This window comes from Anomalospiza imberbis, chromosome 6 (genome assembly GCF_031753505.1).
Source record: "Anomalospiza imberbis isolate Cuckoo-Finch-1a 21T00152 chromosome 6, ASM3175350v1, whole genome shotgun sequence".
NCBI classification, from domain to species: domain Eukaryota; kingdom Metazoa; phylum Chordata; class Aves; order Passeriformes; family Viduidae; genus Anomalospiza; species Anomalospiza imberbis.
In genome coordinates this window covers 10,851,519-10,870,645 of record NC_089686.1, presented here as the reverse complement: position 1 = coordinate 10,870,645, position 19,127 = coordinate 10,851,519, and the positions used below count along the sequence as shown (strand labels likewise).

Sequence of the window (19,127 nt, the reverse complement as noted above, 5' to 3'; positions counted from 1 at the left end):
TGCTGTTAGAGCAGAGCATTGTGGTTCTGTCTTTAGCCCCATGGGGCTCAGCTGTGCAGCAGAAACACCTGCCAGACAACTCCGGGGCTGCTACCAGCAAAAATGCTGTTTGCAGGTACAGCTGCAAGGACTACTGCAGGACAAGGTCTGCTGCTATCTGGCTTGTGTTGTGGGGCCTGGGAGACTTGAGGAGTTAAAGGCTGCTGTGATGGCTACGGCAGGGCAATACTGAGCCAGAGGCCTCTGGTGATAAGAATAGTTGCAGATATTAGTGATAAGAATGTTTGCTGATGTTACTCAGGAAAAGCTTGACCTCAGAAGCTGGAATTAAGCTGCTCTGTGTCTCTCTAAACTGGCAAAAGGAGATGTGCTGTGGGTTGGCTGTTCATCACGTGGGCAGTGGCTCCGTAGCACAGGCGTATCGTTACTAGTCATGTCTCAGCCTGTGTGCAAGCACAGCTGGTGCCCTGTGGTACCAAAGGAACTCAGGTCCTCACTGCTCTCATGATACAAGTGTTGTGATGCTTGGCCCAGCGTCTGCCTGCCCATGCTGTCTTCCCAAAGCCCCAGGTGCCTCTACTCTGTGCTTCCACAGGAGCCTGATGTCACTGAGGAGCTGGGGCTCACCCAGTCTCTTGAACACTGAAGGACAGCTTGGATGCTCTTTGCCCATCGCCGTGCTGGTAGTGTGCTTCCCGTGCATGCTGAGAGCAGGGCTGTAAGTGCTGCAAGGGGCCAGTGGCAGACAAGAGTCTTGGGACAGGCTGTGCTGGAGGGAGGACTTTATTCCTGACAGAAAGAATGGAGGGTGGAGTGCCTCTCTGTGCACACCCAGTCTGGCGTGGCGACTCTCAGGAAGAATTACGGTCTCATAGAGACCAGACTGACTGGAGCAAAGGATTATGAGGAAACACACCTTGAGTCTTTCACCTAGAGCCTGATCCCACAGCCCTGGCTGATGGGACGGTAGCTTGCTGACCTGTCATGAAGGTTGGGAGGATGATGCTGGATGTGAATTGCTTGTCTCTGGCCAGGATGTTGTTCAGAGCTCCAACACCTCACCTGATGTTCTCCACAGTGAAGGCAGCCTGGGTGATGCGTAGCTGGCATTTCACTTTGAAGGAAATTACCTTGTTTTATCCTTCAAAATATTCTACCTGCTGAGTGACTCAGTGAGTGACTCACCTGCCCTGCTTTCCCGGCAGCTCTTACCTCAGGGCTGTCTCAAAAGGTGTTTTTCTGGCAGGGCGTTCGTGGTCTAACCACAGCCCTGATGTTGCTGCTGGCAGGGAAAATGAGGCAGCAGCAAAGCTGAGTCAAACCTTGGGCATCTGAAGGAGGAGGCAAACCCAAGGGAGTGCCACATTCTTCCCACTGGCATGAGAGTGTTTTTCCCAGAGCACTGAGAGCTCTGCCATGGTTCTCTGGCCCTACAGTGCTTTCAGCAGTTTTCCTAAGCTCTGGGGTCCTTAAGGTCCCAGCCCTGCCCCTGCTGGGAGAGCCTGCAGATGTGTTAGCAGAAGTGATGTGCCCCTCTCCTCACAGAAAAAGTGGACAAGCCATTGTTCAGATCACCTCCTTTACCAGCTGGGGAATTTTATCCGGCCTGCCTTTGGCCACAGCTCTGACTGGGCTTGGCATTAGTGAGGGACTGAAATCAGTGTCTCTGTCTTGTCACTTTGAGTCACTAACCATCAATAGCTTTCCCTATTGCAGGAGTGGGAGAGAGCAGGAGAGCCCTAGCAGATGGTTTTAGAGGAAAGCATGCTCAGAAACTAAGCTCCTCAAGGGATTTCATTCTCTCTCTTACTGTGAGTTAGAAATTACTTATCCTTTTAGGCTTTGCTTTAAAATGCTGCCTCAAACATTGTCAGGAAAATGACATCACATTAAAAATACGAGTGAGATGTAGTACCTGTTTATTGCAATTTACTTGCACAACTAAAAAGAAAAACCCCTAATGATTATAAAATCAAGTCTGAATATTAAGAGCATGATGACAGAAAACACCCCTTACATCAAAACAGTAATTACCACTGGGACTGGAACAAAGGAGCAGAGGGACAATTTTGGGCAAAGCTGCTTTGCTGGCTCAGAGAGAAGATGGGTCTGCCCAGTCTTCCAAACAGAGTCAAGGTCTGTGTACACAGCCTGGTCGCTGCTGGGAGGACAGTCCATTTGCCCTCAGAGCCATGAGACTGTGGGAGAGGAGCTGTGGCACTCGCAGCAAACCATGCAGGGAGGGTGCTGCCCTCCTTGGAGCTGGAAGCTGCTCCCAGTCCTGGCTGAGCCAAGTCCTTTCTGCCTGGAAGTCTCTCTCCTCCTTGGCCTCTTTGCACTGCTTTCCCCTTTCCTGGGGAAGGACTTGTCTAGCATTAATTGTTCGTCTCCCTGTTGAGGTCCATGCAATGTACTGCCCTTGTGTTTGCCTTAGCTGGGGAGCACAGGGAATGGGAGACAGGTCCATGGTCACCCCTCATATCCCAGGCATGCAGGTGTCTTGCCATGGCTCCTGAACTGGGGAACTGAGTTTTTCAGGCCTTATTTGCTTTCCTGAAGGAGAAGTGTTGATTTGTTCTGCTCCCAATTAGATTTGCAGTACAGGGAATGTAACTTTGCAATGGCTGGAGGGTCTGGAGCTCACACAGGATCTTGAATTACTGGCTCAGATTTGCTAAAACCTTGCTCAGAAAGCTGAAGTGTGGGACAGATCAAAGTCCCTCTCTGCCTTCCTTGCTTCTCTGAATTGCCTCTGCCTCTCTCCTTGCTGATTCAGATCCATTTTGGTCAACTCTCACATTTGTATTAGGAAAAGAATATTTTTCTTACAGAATAAGGAGGCAGGGTTGATGGCAGGGTATGTTTTGGGGTTTAGGGACAAATGAGAGATCAAGGTTAGCTGGATGGGAACTTTGTTTGGCTCAGCTACAGGTTCCTCAGAGAGCCTTGGATGCACCACAGTTAAAGAATCAATTAAGTAAAGTTGGATTTAAAACAGATACTGTAAATCAATCAGATGTGATAAGCTCAACATAAGAACTGTTGGCCTGGGTCATTAGATGACCAGACTCTCCTGGCTTTAGAGTAATTCCCAAACATGATGAGATTCTCTTTGAGGCTTCTGAAATTAGCTTTGTTGATTTATGTGATTTTTTTTTTTCATTTATTGACTAAACCACTGGACAAACAGATACTGGTAATTTCAGGGGTCATCAGGGCAAGTGGGGGCAATCTTTGTACCCCAGCTGAACTTGGTTCCATTTCTTGTAGCAGCAGGGAGGGATCTCTGATGCTTTTGCAAACTGTATTTGTGTTTGCTGCTGAGTTAGGTTTTGTGGGGGAGCTCAGCTCCTTCCACTCTTGTACTACACGTGCACCTGTACCTGTGTGGTGGCAAGAGCAGGAGTAAATCAGTGCCAGCAGCAGCCTTGCAGCACCATAGATGAGATTCTTGGTAATAGAGGACAATTGGATGTGGCCTGAGCAAGTCATAAGCAGAACTTCCTTTTCACATATTACAGGTGGAGGAGGAGACACCACTGAAGCCAGCCTAGGAATTCATGGTTATGTAGCCTCAGACACGTGCTGACACCAAGCAGGGATACAAGTACTCTTATTAACTTAGTTCTTAATAAACTTGGTTTGCAAGGATTTACCGTGCTCTTTAAATATTAAGCACATGGCACAAGTGCCTTGTTTGCCGGGATGGGATGATGCAATGCACAAGGATCTGCTGATGTCAGTAGATTTCTTGCCCTGCAAATCAAAAACCCATATGGTTTGAACACCAGACATAGGACAAATAGGAAATTAGGACACAAACCTGGCACCCTGGCCCCTTTCTAGGCTCTGTCTTTCCTTGCCTCTTCTTTCCGTGCCAGGGTAAAGGAAGACTGTTAAAGAGCACAAACCCATCTTTTAAACAAGTTACTCAAAATTGCAATAGACTTCATGTCCTTCAGCAGACTCTAGGCAGGCTAAACTTTGGGAACTGCAGTGAGGATTCAGTTGCAGAGTCAAAACTAACTCAGTACTTCCTCCCTCCCCTTGCTTTCTGAATGATAATGTTTCAGGCCTTTTTTACCTGTCACAGCAAATAAAGCCACTTTGTACTACAAGGTGGGTAGTATATGAATATTTTGGTTTGAAAGTGTTTGAACAACCCATGAGACATATTTATTAGATTTCATCACTGTTTCCTGACAGAAGGTAGTTTTTAGGGGACTGACTGTAACCAAGCTTTTCAGGAATGCTGGTTCTATCTACTGTCTTGCAAGCTTTTGGAAAGTATTTCCTATGGATGAGTAATTTGGCATGTGTGACAACATTAAGCTGTGCAGGTAAGACGGAAGCTTTTATCTCCTTACCCCTCTGCTCCTGTGGTGTTAGGATTTAGGAATCTTCTTTTCCACACCTTTGTGGCCAGCTTCCTGGCTCTAGCACCACAGTTCTCTTCTGCAGTGATATAATCACTGTTCCTGTTTGCTTTATCAAGCTTGTCAGTGGTGATGCAGCTGGCACTTCTTGGTACTTTTGTTGGTAGCCTTCTCCGAGAGATGGAAAAGTGAATGGGCTGTGGAGCCTGAACTCCACTGTGCCCTAAGGGTGGTAGAAGACAGAGATGTGCTGGCAGGTCAGTCTGAGGAAAGATGATGCTGCTATTGCTTGGTCTATAAACAAAAGACTTCTGTTTCCAATGCAAAAAGCCCCAGCCTTTTTCCAAGCTGTGACTCTTGTCTGAAAAACAAGCCTGGACCCAGCTGGGTGAGTGATCTGCACGCTCACCCCTGCATTTTGCCCACAGTTCCTCCACATGAAGCATGGCAGACATCAACGAGCCACACACAGCGAGGGCTGCTGGTGACCTTGGGCAGAGCCATCCCAGCGTGGGCTTGGCACCAAGTCTGCCTCCTGTCCCAGAATAACAGGAAGGGCACAGCAGTCAGCTGGCTTCGCAGCCATCGCAACATGTTGAGGGGATCAGTTCTGTTTGTTGAAATGAATTACCCCAGAGCTGGTGGGAGGGCTCCAGAGAGTCACAGGGCAGCCTTTGCCTTGGTGTTTTGTTAAAGGGCTCATTTGAAGGTGTAGGATATCCTGCCCAGCCTGTTGGGCTGTTGCAGTGTGTAATTGCTCTCACAGCTTGGGAGCAGGAGCGTTTTCCAGCACGCAGTTCAACCAGCTGCCCCCTACTGCTGAACCTCATTATGTCTTTGCAGAGCTGATAAACATTCTGTCCCACCCAACCCCTCGCTGTCTCTTCCCCCACCTCACCTAGGAAACTTTGCCATGTGCAAGTTAGACCCGACTCCTTTACTAGTCTGTTTGGAAAGATGTTTCCATAGCATTCTTCCACAAGCAATGCAGAACAGCTACTCTAATAAAGAGGGTAGCAACAGAGATTTTTTTTTTTAAGTGGCTATGTTTGGAAGATTAGGATTAGTTTTCTGGATTTCTGTATTTTTATAACCAACAAGGCAGCTGAAGAGAACAGTTAGAATTTTTCCATGTTTTCCAGCAAGGGATTTGAATTTCCCATGGTAATAGGTTTGAGCATGTATGAGCTTCATTTCTTAGGAAAAAGGAACATTTTCTCTTCTAGGAAACATTTTCAGTGCTATCAGGCTAAGAATAGCAATCTTTTTTCTGTTTCTTCTCAAATTTCAGAAGCATGGCTTATCTTTTATTGTGCATGCAGTATGGAGATTATTTTAGATTAAATACCACTCTCTTCTGCTGAAACATGGACAGCTTATAGTGCCTAATTCTGTGTTTTTTCCATTCCTCAACCAAAAGTAATTAATGAATAAAAAAATTTGTGCCTTGAACATGGCTCTTCTCTCCTAAACACATCAATTCCTTGATGACCCTAGAGTGAACAGCAGTCCTGAAATAGTTCAAGTGGCAAAATGCTCCCTGGCTACAAATTTAAGCCCTGAAACAAAACCCTACAGTTTCAATGACAACTTCCAAGAACAGAGCCAAGGCTCCAGTGCTGTGTCCTAGGAGATCACAATCATTTGCAGGGCTGGTGGAGCCAGCACAGCTCCCTGCAGAGCACACTAGTGCCAGTTACACAGGGACTGCCCAAAATGCTGAAGAGTTAAGACTGCAGAGCAAGGAACTGAAGCTGTACCCTTTGCTTGGTCAAAAGAGAAGCAGGACATTACCCCAAAAGGGCTTTTTGATCTGGAGCAGCTGTGAGGATGTTGCTTCTACCTTGGAGCATCTCAGGAGGGATAGCTGGGGAAAGTCTGGATATCTAAGCTACTCCTCTGGCACCCAGAGTAAACACCGAGACTGTCACGGTGCTCTCAGCTGAACCTGAGCCATCACGCACTGATGGGGAGTGGCAGTGGAGTGGCCAGAATCCATTGAAAAAGCCATGATCTAGGATCCTGGGCCATTGTCACACCTCCTTACATCCCCCTGGCAATAGCAGGCTGGCTCTCCTGCTCTGTGCTATCCTCACCCTGCAGCAGTCACACAGAGGGGCTGCAGGGTCCAGCCTGGCCAGGGCAGGTACATTTTTGGCCACAGCAACAAATGTGCTCCATCTCTCTCTGCCTGACAAACACCTTGGCCCTCCAAGGAGAACAGAGACAACTTTACAAGGAAGCCAACTGTTATTTATGCATATTTTAAAATACATTTTGTTCAGATGCACATCCTTGGCAGCCTTGTTTAGGGAAGTTGTAACGGTATCTGGCTGCACTTTGGTCTTGTGTAGAAGATGAGGAAGTTTTCATCTGTGCCTTTAAAAAAACCCCGCATCTCTGCCAAGATGTATTAGGAGAGCTGTAAAAAAGGAGTCATCCTGTTCCAGGATGGTGAGGCTTATGTAACAGGGAAATCCTAACAAAAAGATACTCCCCCACCCTGCACACCCTTTTCCAAGGCACATGCCACTCCAGGGTTTTCAGTTGCTTGTTTTGTATTTTGATCACATCTGCCACTGATTTATTCGGATGTATTTACAAATAAGTTCTTCCCCATACCCTCATTCGTACATGCCATAGAACATCTTTATAAAATGCAGCATGGCCCTCACCTCACAAGGATCTTTAAATAAAATATACTGTAAAGTGCCGGATACAGTTCTTTTAAAAAATACTCTTCTCAGTAAAACAGATACTTGGCCACTGCATTAGCAGCTTTGTATAATGATACATTTTTAGCACAAGTCTATTTCTGTCAGGTGAGCGGGAGGCTCTTATGCCACCCCTCTAGCTCTCCAGTTTCAAGTCCAAAGGCTTTAGAAAATGAGGCAGAGGCAGATTATCCAGAGCCTCTGGGAAGTGCTCAGGTGAAATGGTCCTGATCAAGACACGCATGGCTCCGACAAACAGCGATGGGGGAGCTAAGCCCACCAGGCACTGGAACCTGTTCTCTCCCAGGAGGTCCTGCCACTGCTGCCTGTTGTCCAACAGCTGCTGTTTCATTGCAAACTTGAGGTCCTGAGGCACGAAGAAGAAGAGGCAGTCGAGGCAGAGGAGCTTGGCACGCATGTTAGCTGCCGGCACGTGGGAGATCTGCTGCAGGAGGGTGTCGAGGGGGGTGTTCCCAGCGCTGTCGTGCAGGCAGGGCGCCGCGCCGTGCCCCAGCAGCAGGAGCAGGCACTCGGGCCGCACCAGCTCGCAGGCCATGTGCAAGGCTGTCTTGCCGCCCTCCACGCGGCTGCAGCCCTGGCGGTCCAGGTGGGCGGCTCTGTCACTCGGGGGCAAGGCTTGCAGGGCCTTGAGGATTCGGAAGAGCACCCGGACGCGGTTGTAGCGGACGGCCATGGCCAGGTGCGGGGCCGACTGGCAGCAGCTGAAGCTCTGGCTGGGCACAGCCAGGGCGCTCTGGGGGAACTTAGTGAGCAGGTGCCGGGCGTAGGGCTGGTGGTCGTGCACCAGCGCGTAGAGCAGCGCCTCCGAGGGCGAGTACACGCTCACCTTGCCCCCGTCCTCCCAGTGGAAGGCCTCCATGGTCCGCATGTCCTCCAGGAACCAGACGGGCAGCAGGTCCCTCACCGCCTGGTAGAAGGCGAAGGAGGATTTCTTGCACTGCTTCTGGGACTGGCCGCCGCAGCCGCCGACCCAGCGGACGCTCCAGGGCATGGCGTGCGGCCGGGCTCCGCCGGGGGCTGCCTGCCACCATCGGCCCGGACCTGCGGGAGCGGACGGGCGGTCAGTGCCGGGCGGCCGGGGCTCCCCGGGCTGCTTCCGGGGCTCGCCGGCTTGGCCCGCCCGCTCCCCCGCCGGCGCGGGGGACAGCGAGCCGGCGCGACACCCCGGGGCAGGAGACACCCGCACCCCGGAGCACGGGATCGCTGTCCCTCCCTCCCTCCGTCCGTCCCTGCTCCCGCTGCACGGGACCCCCGTGTCCCCAGTACACGGAGAGCCGGCACCGGGGCTCTCCGTGAAACGGCCTCCCCTCAGCGCACAGGACGCCCATGTCCCTGGCGCACGGGAACCCGGTACGGGGAAACGGCCTCCCCGCGATGCACTGGACACCCTTATTCCCGTGCACGGAGACCTGGTACAGGGGAACGGCCTCCTGGCAGCGCTCAGGACGCCCATATCCCTGGTGCACGGGGCCCGGTGCACGGGAACGGCCTGTCTCCCTCCCCCGCTGCCGGCGCTCACCTCCCCGCCGGTCCCGCGGTGCCGCCCGTGCCGTGTCCGCCGCAGTGGAGGGGCGGGAGGCGGGAGCGCCGCGCGCCGCCGCGGGGCCCTTTTATCGCCGCCCCGCCCGGGCGGTGAAGGTCGGTCAGGACCGGGGAACTGTCCGGCCGGCGCCGATTGGCCGCCGCCCCGGCGCCCCGGCCGCCCATTGGCTGCGCCGGGAGGATGGGGCCCGGCGCCGGCGCGTGCGTCACGGGAGGCGAAGTTCCAAGAAACTTGGCTGAGGGCTCGGAGTCCCGCGGGGGCGGGGCGGGAATGCCGCGGGGCGGGGGGCATGGGGGGCCCGGGGGCGTAGGGATCGGGGCTTCCGGGAGCAGGAGGTCACAGGGACATGCGGTTCCAGGAGCATGGGGGTGTGGGGTCCCGGGGGTGTAGGGATCGGGGTTCCCTGGGGTGTGAGGTCCCAGGGATATGGGGTCCCAGCAGTGTGGGGGGTCTGGGGTCCCAAAGGTATGGAGTCCAGGTACATGGTGTCCTGGGGGTGTGGGGCCCTGGGACTAAGGGATGCAGAGAGCAGAGGGTGCAGAATCCCGAGGCCACGGGATCCTGAGTCTGGAGGATCCGGGGCACACCAGAGCCTGGACACACGGGTCAAGGGCACATGGCGTCTGGGCCACAGCGGGCTGTGCCCAGGGGCTGTGGGATACCCGGCCTCCTGGGCGCGGGAGGCTGCAGACGTGCAGTGCTCGGGGACACGTGTGCCGGGGCAGGCGGTGTCACACCCCCGTGCCCGCCCTGGCAGGGCCCAGCCTGGCCGATGCCAGCTCTTGGCCCCCGTGGGTGGCTCGGGCTGGGGCCTGGCACTGCCCTTCGGCCAGCACACGTGTGTGCACACATGCTTGTTGCTAAATTTGTGTCTCTGGGATGTCTTCAGAGAGTGACATTTGCCTGCAGCCATTCCCTCTGACAGGCACCTGTCAGGTTTGGGCTACAGAAGAGCAAGGAGATGGTCATGACGTGGGGTGAGCCCAGCACTGTCTGCAGCCCTGCACCAGGGGCTCCCCTTGGGCACCTGGAGTCCCTTGGCCCTAAAATGCACATGTACGGTCACACACTAGGAAGGCGAGTGCTGGCGTTGCTGGGATCTGCTCTCTCCTAAGGCCTCCTTACTGATAGCAAATACTGGGATCTGCTCCATCCTTGACCCCCTGAGACCATTTCCCTCTTCCTCTGTGTATTTGGCCCCAGTGTCTCCCCCTCTTGCAGCCATTGTCCTCTCAGTCAGGAAGATCAGAGTCTCTGGCATCTGCAGGTAGCAGTGCCAGTTGCTGATGGGTTCACAGGCCACAGGTCTGATTTCTCTGTCCTTGGAGTTGTCCCTCTGCTGCTGTTTGCTGCTGGAATGGGAGACGCTTGTGTACACTGAGGGGGATCACCAGGCAGGGGCTGAAATGCTCTGCTTCCCTGCAGCCCTCTCTGTGAAGCTGCTCAGGGAGGCAGGAAGGGAGACCACATCGCGCTACCAACTGTGCTGATGACCGCGATGAGTAAGAAGCTGGCGAGGAACAGCCATCCCCTTTGTTGTGCCTCTTCTGAACCACCATTCAGCCAGGGAAACAATGCCTAAACTGTGCTTGCTTTGCTTTGTAACTTCTTCCCTGCCAAGCAACGCTCACAGCAAACCCTGGGGATCCGTGTGAGGGGGTGCAGGCAGGTGGGGGAGCTGGGCAGGACACTGTGCACCACTGTCACACTTAAAAACTCTTGCTGACCACATCTGAGGGAAGAGAAGAAGGATAACATCCACTGATCTGCTTTGCCGGAGAGAATTACGTCCAGCGTTTGTCAGCACAATTCGTCATCCGAGGATCCCTGCAGATCCCTGGTGTCTTGGATGTCAGCCAGGGCACAGAAAATCCTCTTTCGCTGCTTGTTTCCGATTCCAGGTGAAAACCCATTAAAGGCAGCCGCTTCACCACTCCCTGCTACCACCAGGGCACTGACCTGTCAGTCACGTCCTATCACTGCAGCCATGGGATAATTGGTACCAAAGTGCAGGACCGAAAGAAATGGTTTAAAAATAGCTGCTTCTACAGCCCTTCCTTTGTGTCTGCCCATGCCTTGGTGCCCATTGCTGATGGCAGTGGTACCCACTGCATCTCTGTATGGCTCCTGCTCCTGGGATGCCCTGATGAGAATCCCAAATCCTTTTCTAGGTGTTGCTAGGACGTTGCCATTGATTTGGATGTCCGGTGTGGTAATGTCAGGTTGCTCAGACCTTTCTACTCATCCTGCACATATGCCTGGGCAAGCCAAGTGGTGCCAGAGCCCAAAGGCAAGGCATTAGCACAGTTGCAAAGCCAAACTGACTTTTTCATAGGAAATTAATGTCTTTGGTGTAGAAGTGAGATTGTTATCCATGGGCCAAGCTCTCCTACGGAGGCAGTGGGAATGGTTACAACCATAGTGTGCTTTGGGCCCCAGCACTGGCTTAAAAATAGGCCAGAGCATGCCAAGTGCTTTCAGCCTCGCAGCTGGTGGGTAACCCTTTGCAAATTGTATTTGTCACATACATTTGAAGTGGGAGCCTGCCTGTGGCAGGAAGGGCAGCCTGTCTGTGGGCTGCACTGGATTACATTTGGCCCCAAAATTGTTTATAGGGTGCGGTACTCAGCTCTAGTGATGTAACAGGACAGCCCAGAAAAGTTTTACATTTCTGATATGTATATTTTTTTTGCACAGACCCATGAACATGATTTGTTTGTTTGCAGTCCAGCCTGGTTTTAATCACTTTGAATTAAGCAGCTGATCTTATTACCAATCCAACTATGAGAGGGCTTATCACAGGTTCCTTGGCACATGACAGAGATTACTCTATCGGTGCAGCCACATCCAAGTAACGTGACGTATCCTTTCAGAGCTATTTTCATCTTCACCCTCCTTCGGGATCTTGATCCTTTGGTTTCTCCAGCCAGTGACCAACTAAAACCTTCTTAATACTACGGAAACCCCAACTACGTAATCGGACGAAGGGAAAAGCTCTGCCATTTCTTGTGGCAGACGTCATTTGCTTCCTAAGGCTTTCATTAAATTGAGGGCAGGATAATTTTGACATAATGGACCTGACTGTGTGTGTAATTAAAAGCAAAATAAAAATAGGCACTATCAGGGAATACACTGAACATAGTCTAGTGCTGGGTTTGAGCATGAGATTGAAGATGGCCAAAGAGTACACCCCTCTTTCTTGAATACAGCTGAAGGATACAGGGTTTACTCCAGCCCTTGCAAAGAATTCGTGCATGGGTTTAACTCTGAACACTTACCAGTCTCCTCTGGAAAAAGGCAGGCTCAGGACCAAAGGTCAGCAGAGTTTAGACAACAGCTCCAGATCCCTGGTGGGCTGGAGCAGCACAGCTGCCACTTCACTTTTAGCCTCTGGGATCTTCATCAACAAGTCAGAGAGAAATACCTAATGTCCTATTTAGCTAAAACTGCACATCTTCAGAGTGAAGTAAGGAATGAGGAGAGTCAGGGGTTTTGTGGTAGGGGCGCTGGGCTGGAATATACACACTGTATGTTCCCCTCTCACCACAGGTACATCACTGATCTTCAGTTTAATCTCTCTGCCACCAGTATCCCACCTGCACACAGGATGCAGTAACGCTGCTTCGACCATCCTGTTTCAGCTGGTGAGTTCTTTAGGTCAGGGATAATATGCAAGTATATTGTTCTGGTCCTTGGGGGTCTGGGCTCGGCATGGGGAACCCTCTGCTCTGCTCTGTTAGGGGACAGAGACTGGTCATCCTGTGTGGAGACACGGCGGCAGAGCTGCTGGCAGTCACTAGACAGGATTTGTTCTCCTTTGGTGAGGACATGCCATGTGAGGAGGCGGATGGCAGCCCCAGGCACTCTGTTCAGCTCTGATGAATAATAGCTGTTGCTGACACCTCGTGGAAGCCTCACACAAACATTTTCTCAAAAACCTTTCAGTTTCATTTCTTCTGCTGCTGCTTGTTCCCCTGATGAGCTTGTCCTTTGTTTCTGTCATCTCAGGGCCCTTGGCTGCCTGCAGCACCAGGGATGGGAAGGCAGTAAAGGAAGCTGCCTGGGGCTGCCTCATAAGGAGGAGTGCACATCTTCCTGCATGGTGGTGAGTGAGGGCTGTTCACCCTGTATGACTGTTGCACATCAGATATAGAGATGAGAGCACCTCCCTGCTATATCTGCCTGGGTCTGTACATGCCTTTTGTGTGTCTCTTTGCCCATCTCCATTTTTTAGGGGAGCATTTTCGCAAGTAGCTGTCCTTTCATTTCAGAATATCAAATCAGTTTGGAAAAGATACAGAAGTTTTCCTGGAAAGTGCAAAAATATTTTCATTTCATAAACAAGACAGCTGATTAGACAGTCAGCAGTGATCTGGGTTGGGGCAATCCTCTGGACTCCCTTGCTGGAATCATCAGACAACATTGCCCTGTCCAGGTGAGGAGTCATGGCCTTGAACCATGCCCTGTTCTCATGACTCACCATTGCACTGCCCTGCATCCACATCTTCTTCCTCCTCAGTCTTCATTTGTATTACAGTCAGTCTCTGCTTGCTTGACTTTGTGTGAATCACCATTTCACATTGAGCCAGAGCTACCCATAACCTTGGCTGCTCTGCTTTCTCTGATGTGTTATAGGGTCAGCTCCATCCTGATCCATGGCATGAAAGAAAAATCTACTTTGAAAACAACGAAGTAAGCAAAACTTCTCTTGTAATTCTTGTTTCCTGGCTGTTGCTGAGCAAATTCCAAAAATCTGCATCCGAAATGGTTCTTGGTGGAGTAGGTTGCCCAGAGACCTTGAGGAGTCTCCTTCCCTGAAGATATTAAAAAGCTGCTGGACACAATCCAGAGTAATGTGCTCCCAGGGACTCTGCTTGAGCAGGGGGGTTGGACTAGATGACCTCCAGTGGTCCCTTCCAACCTTACCCATTTTTGCTTCTTGAGAGCCCAAATGAAGCTCTGATACATTTTGTTTTGGAAAGGAAATCTCTCCAGTGGCTCTGTAGGAAGTATATAATGTGAGGATTGACTGCTGTCAGACATCAGTCCCAGCTGATGATAGGCTCAATAAATCTCTCAGCTGGTATCACAGATCTGTTGATGTTGCCCACGAGTGGGATTACCCAATTTTTAAGGCTTTGACACTTATTTTTTATTCTGTTTCCTTGATAAAGTGGTCTGGCAGAGTGAGGTGGGCAGCAAGGTGATGAGCTCCTTCTGCTGGAGGTGTTTTGCAAGCCCTCAGGGATGCTCACAGGCTGTCATCAGTGTCCTCTTCACCTTGGCTGGGTTCACAGCCCATGTCTCATTAAGCCTTGATTTTTGCACCTGTAATAAAAGAGCCACATTCATCCTTCTGGAAATTTAGGGAAATTCCCAGAGCTACAGCAGAGATTAAATTTCATCCAGCATATTACAGAGGGAAGCTGAAAAGCATGCTTGGCCCTTAAAAATCTTCAGAGCACCTTTTGGGGAGCATTTCTGTTTTGTAAGCAAGTGGTCAAGAGGGGTCAGAGAGCTCCTGGTGCCTGTGGATGGTTTTGGCCTTCAGCTTGATGTTGGTTGTTAAAAATATTTTCCCAGATGTATTAATACAACCAGACTGGATTGCATCTGAGCTGAACATTGTGAGCCTGAGGCAGGACATAAATATAGAAGCAAAACAGGCTGACATAAGAGTCATCTGTCCTCTTCTACACAAGAAGTGAAGGGGAAAGAGAGGGAACTTATTCTGTTGCAATTTTTAGATACTTCCAGGAATTAGCCTGAGCCTCAGAGAGTGCCTGCCTGGGGTCCTGAGGCACAGAAGCCCCCACGTATCCCTCTCTCAGCCCCTGTTGTGCTGTGCCAGAGGATTGCACACTCAGCACCATTTTAACCCAGGCTTAAATCTGCCTAGACAAGGTCTGCAATCAGGAGTAACTATTTGTTTGATGTGTTTGCCTAACAGGATTACCCTTATCATAATGATATAGCAACGTGGCCTTGGCAGAGCAACCCCCAAGGGCACAAGGGGTCATGCCCTTGTGTCCATTGCCCCAAATATGCACAGCATAGTTTGTCTCGTATTGTGCAATATCCAGCCATGCTTCAGTTGGCATTCAGTGCTCTGCTTTGGGAAAGAGCAATTGTGTCAAGTACTGCTGCCTGCTGACATCACACTTGGCATTTCTCTCCCCACCTAAAAAAAAAAAATCAATAATATTCAAAAGTTAGAAAAATGATGCAGTGTTTTAGAATTAGAGACTAGAGACTAGGATGGCTTCCCCAGTGGGAATTGCTCTGAACAGACACCTGATTGAATTCAATGTGAATTTGTTGCCCTGGCTCCCTAAGAACCAATGAATTGCCTGCCTTTTGTATTGTATATCATGAACATGCTTTAAAATCCTTACAAAATCATCTGTTGGTCTATAAAAGTATACCTGTGATTATTAAATTTTGCTACTTAAAACATTGAAGGAAGGTTCAGGATGAAAGCTCAGTTTTCCTGTAGATAAATAGGATAAAGGTTTTGCTAAAGCAGAGCCTGACCCCATAGAGGATCGGTACCCAGACTTATTCACTCCAGTTTCTGGCCAGGCTGGGGACACCTCCTTGTTCCCTCCTGGTGTCATTTTAACCCCTGCACTTTTCAGGGTGGTGGATATGAGCCTGTCCTCACCAGCTCCCGGGCTATTTGTGGAAGCAAAACCTCTTGCTCGCTATGTTGCCTGTTCCAAAACAAGCAGGATCCTCTGTTTATAATGTGCTATAACTGGCCTGAATGAAACCTGTGGTTCAGGCTGTAGGGCCCAGGACTGCTGATGCAGCAGCACCCTAATTCCAAGCAATGCTGCTGGGAATGCCAAAATGGCTTTGCATAAAGCTGAGGGATGTGTAGGTACACAGTGTTAGCAGTATGTTCACAAGCTCCTGTTTCTGGAGCAGGCTGTACTTGTCAGGGCTGTGTAGATCCCCTTCTCTAGATGAGGTTTGGGGGGATGGAGCCTCCTTGGAGCAAAGCAGAGATATCCTCTTTCTGCAGCAGCTTCACTGTGTAGATGCTTGGGTTGCCATGGGGAGCATTACCCTAACCATTTTTTTTCCCCCAAGACATTTGTAGCTGGTATGTGAGTAGGGCTCTGCGACTCAGAAATTACCTATCCAACCATTGGGCCTAAATTATTTGAGTTCACCTCTGATTAGTGTATATTTAATTTTGGTGGCATGTGTGGCTGTTCAGACCCTGCTGTTCAGCATGGAACTGTTCTGACCTTGTAGCTCATTGCAGGACAAACTCCTGTCTAAGATAAAGCAAAGCAGCCCACTCACTTTTGTTTAGAGGCTGGTACACACAGTATAATGCTCACCCAAAAGTTGTATTTGATCTGGCTTTGGTGTAAGAAACCCCTCTGCTATTTCAGCTCTAAGACACAATAGATACATGGCCAAGCAGAAAGATTAAAAAAAGAACTGGCCAGTGCTTTGCGTGCCTTAGAGGACTTATTTTTATTCCCATTTGTTCATTCTCTCTGCTCTTGGCTGCTGCTGGGTCTGTTGAAATAACAAACAGGGATGAAGAAAGAGGGCAGCTCTGTCGTGAGCTTCCTTCAGTGGGAAGTGGCTGCGGTGCAGCAGTTAACTCCAACGGCGAGTGCAGCCTCCGCAGCTCTGCCGCCAACAACCCAACGGGAAACTCGTCCTGTTTTTCTGAAAAAAGATTGGATTATCAGTCAAAAGCCTTTTTGCTGCAGAGTGGTGTTCAGAAAGAGTCTGTCTTTTGCTTTGTAAAAAAGTGGTCAGAAATCTTCTAGTGCTGCATGCAGCTGCTCTGCTGCCAAGAAAACCTCCCGGGCCTGGTGATGAGGCCTCTGCAATATTTCCAGTTTCTCTGTAATTACTTTCTAATTAAATTTTCAAATCCAAGTACAATCAGGAGGTTAAAACATAGCGAGTTCATAGTAGGGTCTTTCCATTTGCTTTTTCTAAGTCAGTAGCTATCCCCTATGTAGAGGTGATAGATAATTTTGTGAATATAAAGGTGCTTAAAATCAGGGTAGCAATGCCTTTTAACTGACGGATTCAGCATGAGTATAATTTCATGCGCTCTCCATTTGGAAGCACTGCTTTTGCATAGAAATTGTTGTAACTGCCTGATCGGATTTGTCCATTAGTATGTCTGCTCATGGCTTATTAATTGGCTGGGGCATTATGGTTCAAGCTTCCCTTGCCAGGATTTTCCTCTACTCCTCCACATGCAATTTAGGGAGGTGAGAGGACTGATGTTTCCAAAGTGTTGCAAGAGTTTGATGATGCTCCACTGCAGAAAACAGAAATAAAAAAAAAATCTAAAAAGATGATGTAAAGTAATTGGGAGATGAGATACATGACAAAAAACATGTAAATAGTGAAGCTGAGAAACAACTGAACTCAGCTGCTAAGCACTACACTAAGGTCAGCTTGCTCCCTGCCACCACCTGCAGGGGTCCCAGTGGTCTCCTCCCCTTTGGCTCTGCTCCCTGGACCTCTCCTATAGCCCTGTTTGGATACTGGGACCAGGACAGGCTGACTGGGCTCACCATCGCAGGGCTGCCCACAGTGGAGCAGCCACTGTTGAGGCGAACAGAGAGTTTGGAGCACATGCAGGGTTTTTCACTGCAGAAGGGTGTGCAGCACACTTAGACAAAGATCTTGGGCTCCTTCAGACTTTTTCGCAGCGCTGTGGACAGAGCTCATCCTGCCCACCCCTCCCATCTGTGTACCCCAGGCTTGCCAACACAGTCTGTCACCAGTGGGGGCTGTTCTGGGCTCTTGGGAGTGCTGCTGTTCAGCAGCTCGCTCAGAGCTGGGTACAGCATCACCTGCTGAAGCCACCAACAGTGCCAGGTGGGAATTTCAGTCATGCTGAGGAGCTTTGTAGGATACAGACAGAATTATTCAGGGTCACCTCTTCACATCTCTGCTTTGTTGCTGTCAGCCTCTAGCCCCACTCTCCTGCCCCCAAACTGGAGATGGCAGAATAAGAAGTGCCTGTGTCCTGGTTTACAGCCAGGTGTTTCAGCTTAAACCACTGAAGAAAGTGGGTCTGGGATAATATACCAGTGTGATAAAGGGAGGTAAGCCTTGGGGTATGGTCTGTGCTTGGTAGAGGTTATACTGTGGGGTTGGGTTTTATAAATGATGTCAGCATTTGAGATCCCTTAGACTTGTGTTTCGGTTAAGCCCACAAGAAAAGAAGAGTTCATTTGAGTTTACCCTGGAAACCTGGCTGCTGTCTCTGAGGCACAAACGCTCCTGGAGACAGCCTGCTCTTGTAATTCATGTATTCTGTGAAGCAGAAAGAAAAACATATTGGCCAGGGTTCAAGCACCTTTCTTGGTTGTCTTGGTGATAAGTGTTTGATAAAAGTTCAAGGTCTTTGCTTGCTTGTATAGAATAAAAGTAGCTTTGCTTAAGTTACTGCTGGGACCCATGGTCTTCCAGAGGGTGCTGATCTGTTGTTCCCAGCGTCTGGGCTGTTCTTTGTGAGTGAGACAATGTTGTGTCGTGTGGGTTGTAGTTTGTCCTGTGACAGAGGTGACCTTTCAGTCTGTGGCATGCAGCAGTGGCTGTGCCATGGCTTGCAGCAAGCTGGATACTCCCTCTGAGAGGTTGGGGATTGTGGAAGGAGTATGGGATGGTGGCACAAGCCCACTGCAGTTGGCAGCCTGCTGCAATGGCCCCTGGAAGCAAGCCAAAGGTAGCTGCTGTGTTAGCACAATCATTAGGTTTCAGAGTTGACAGCACGTGGAGATGCAAAGGCAAGGGGAGCCTCCTTGGTGCTGCCACTTCCAGCATTTTGTTGTCTGGGGAAGAAGGCACTGGTTCTCTGATGCTTGGTTTGTGCTCTGAGAGACTTAAGTGTGTTTGAGGGTAGGATTTTTTTAGCAGAAGCGTGAGGATGGTGGTGGGAGGAGAGGTGAGGCAAGGTCAGAGCAGTGGGATGTGACATTCAGGTTTTCTCTCAGGGCTCCAGGGGACTGAAGCAGATGTCAGAAGCTGAACTCTTTGAGTCACCTGCAGTGGTGAGAATGCAGCTGCATTCCCTCTGCTGCCTTCAGCCCCTGCTCTCATGGGGCTTCCCCAACTCCATCTGCCTGACACCATGGCCAGCTTCCCAAAGCTGGAACCTCAACTGCCTTCATTTCTGCACAGGCCAGTTAGTCATTTCACACTTACAAACAAACATTTTGGAGACACCAGAGAAACTGAGCCACCAAGAGGACAAAGTTCTGTTGCTTTAAAAGTAGCTCATTCACCAGTGAGTTTTACTGCATAGCAGCTCAGCCACCACTGAACCGAAACATACAGGGAACAGGAAAATGTGCTTCTGGAGCGGGCCAGTCTTTTACTCATCAAGTTGACTTCCATTTAAAGTGTTGTACTTGAGGTGGCTTTGTTCTGAGATTTGTTTTAATCTGTCTTGAGACATCTCCTTCTTCCTTATATGCA

At 50.1% G+C, this 19,127-nt stretch overlaps 1 protein-coding gene and 1 long non-coding RNA gene across 2 annotated transcripts; both read right to left on the bottom strand.

The window, feature by feature from the left end:
- Positions 1–6,916: 6,916 nt before the first annotated feature.
- ANKRD9 (ankyrin repeat domain 9) lies at positions 6,917–8,792 on the bottom strand. The gene is made up of 2 exons (XM_068192393.1): positions 8,631–8,792; positions 6,917–8,152 (listed from the first exon to the last, which is right to left on the bottom strand). Exon 2 carries the CDS (start codon positions 8,100–8,102, stop codon positions 7,227–7,229), a length of 876 nt encoding a protein of 291 aa, XP_068048494.1. The 5' UTR covers positions 8,103–8,152; positions 8,631–8,792; the 3' UTR covers positions 6,917–7,226.
- A 5,249-nt stretch (positions 8,793–14,041) lies between these two features.
- LOC137475257 (uncharacterized) lies at positions 14,042–17,703 on the bottom strand. The gene is made up of 2 exons (XR_010999777.1): positions 17,584–17,703; positions 14,042–14,835 (listed from the first exon to the last, which is right to left on the bottom strand). It is a non-coding gene; the product is annotated as an uncharacterized lncRNA (long non-coding RNA).
- Positions 17,704–19,127: the final 1,424 nt, after the last annotated feature.

Coding starts and splice junctions, on each gene's coding strand:
- ANKRD9 (XM_068192393.1), bottom strand. CDS start 8,102: ATGCCCTGGAGCGTCCGCTGGGTCGGCGGCTGCGGCGGCCAGTCCCAG.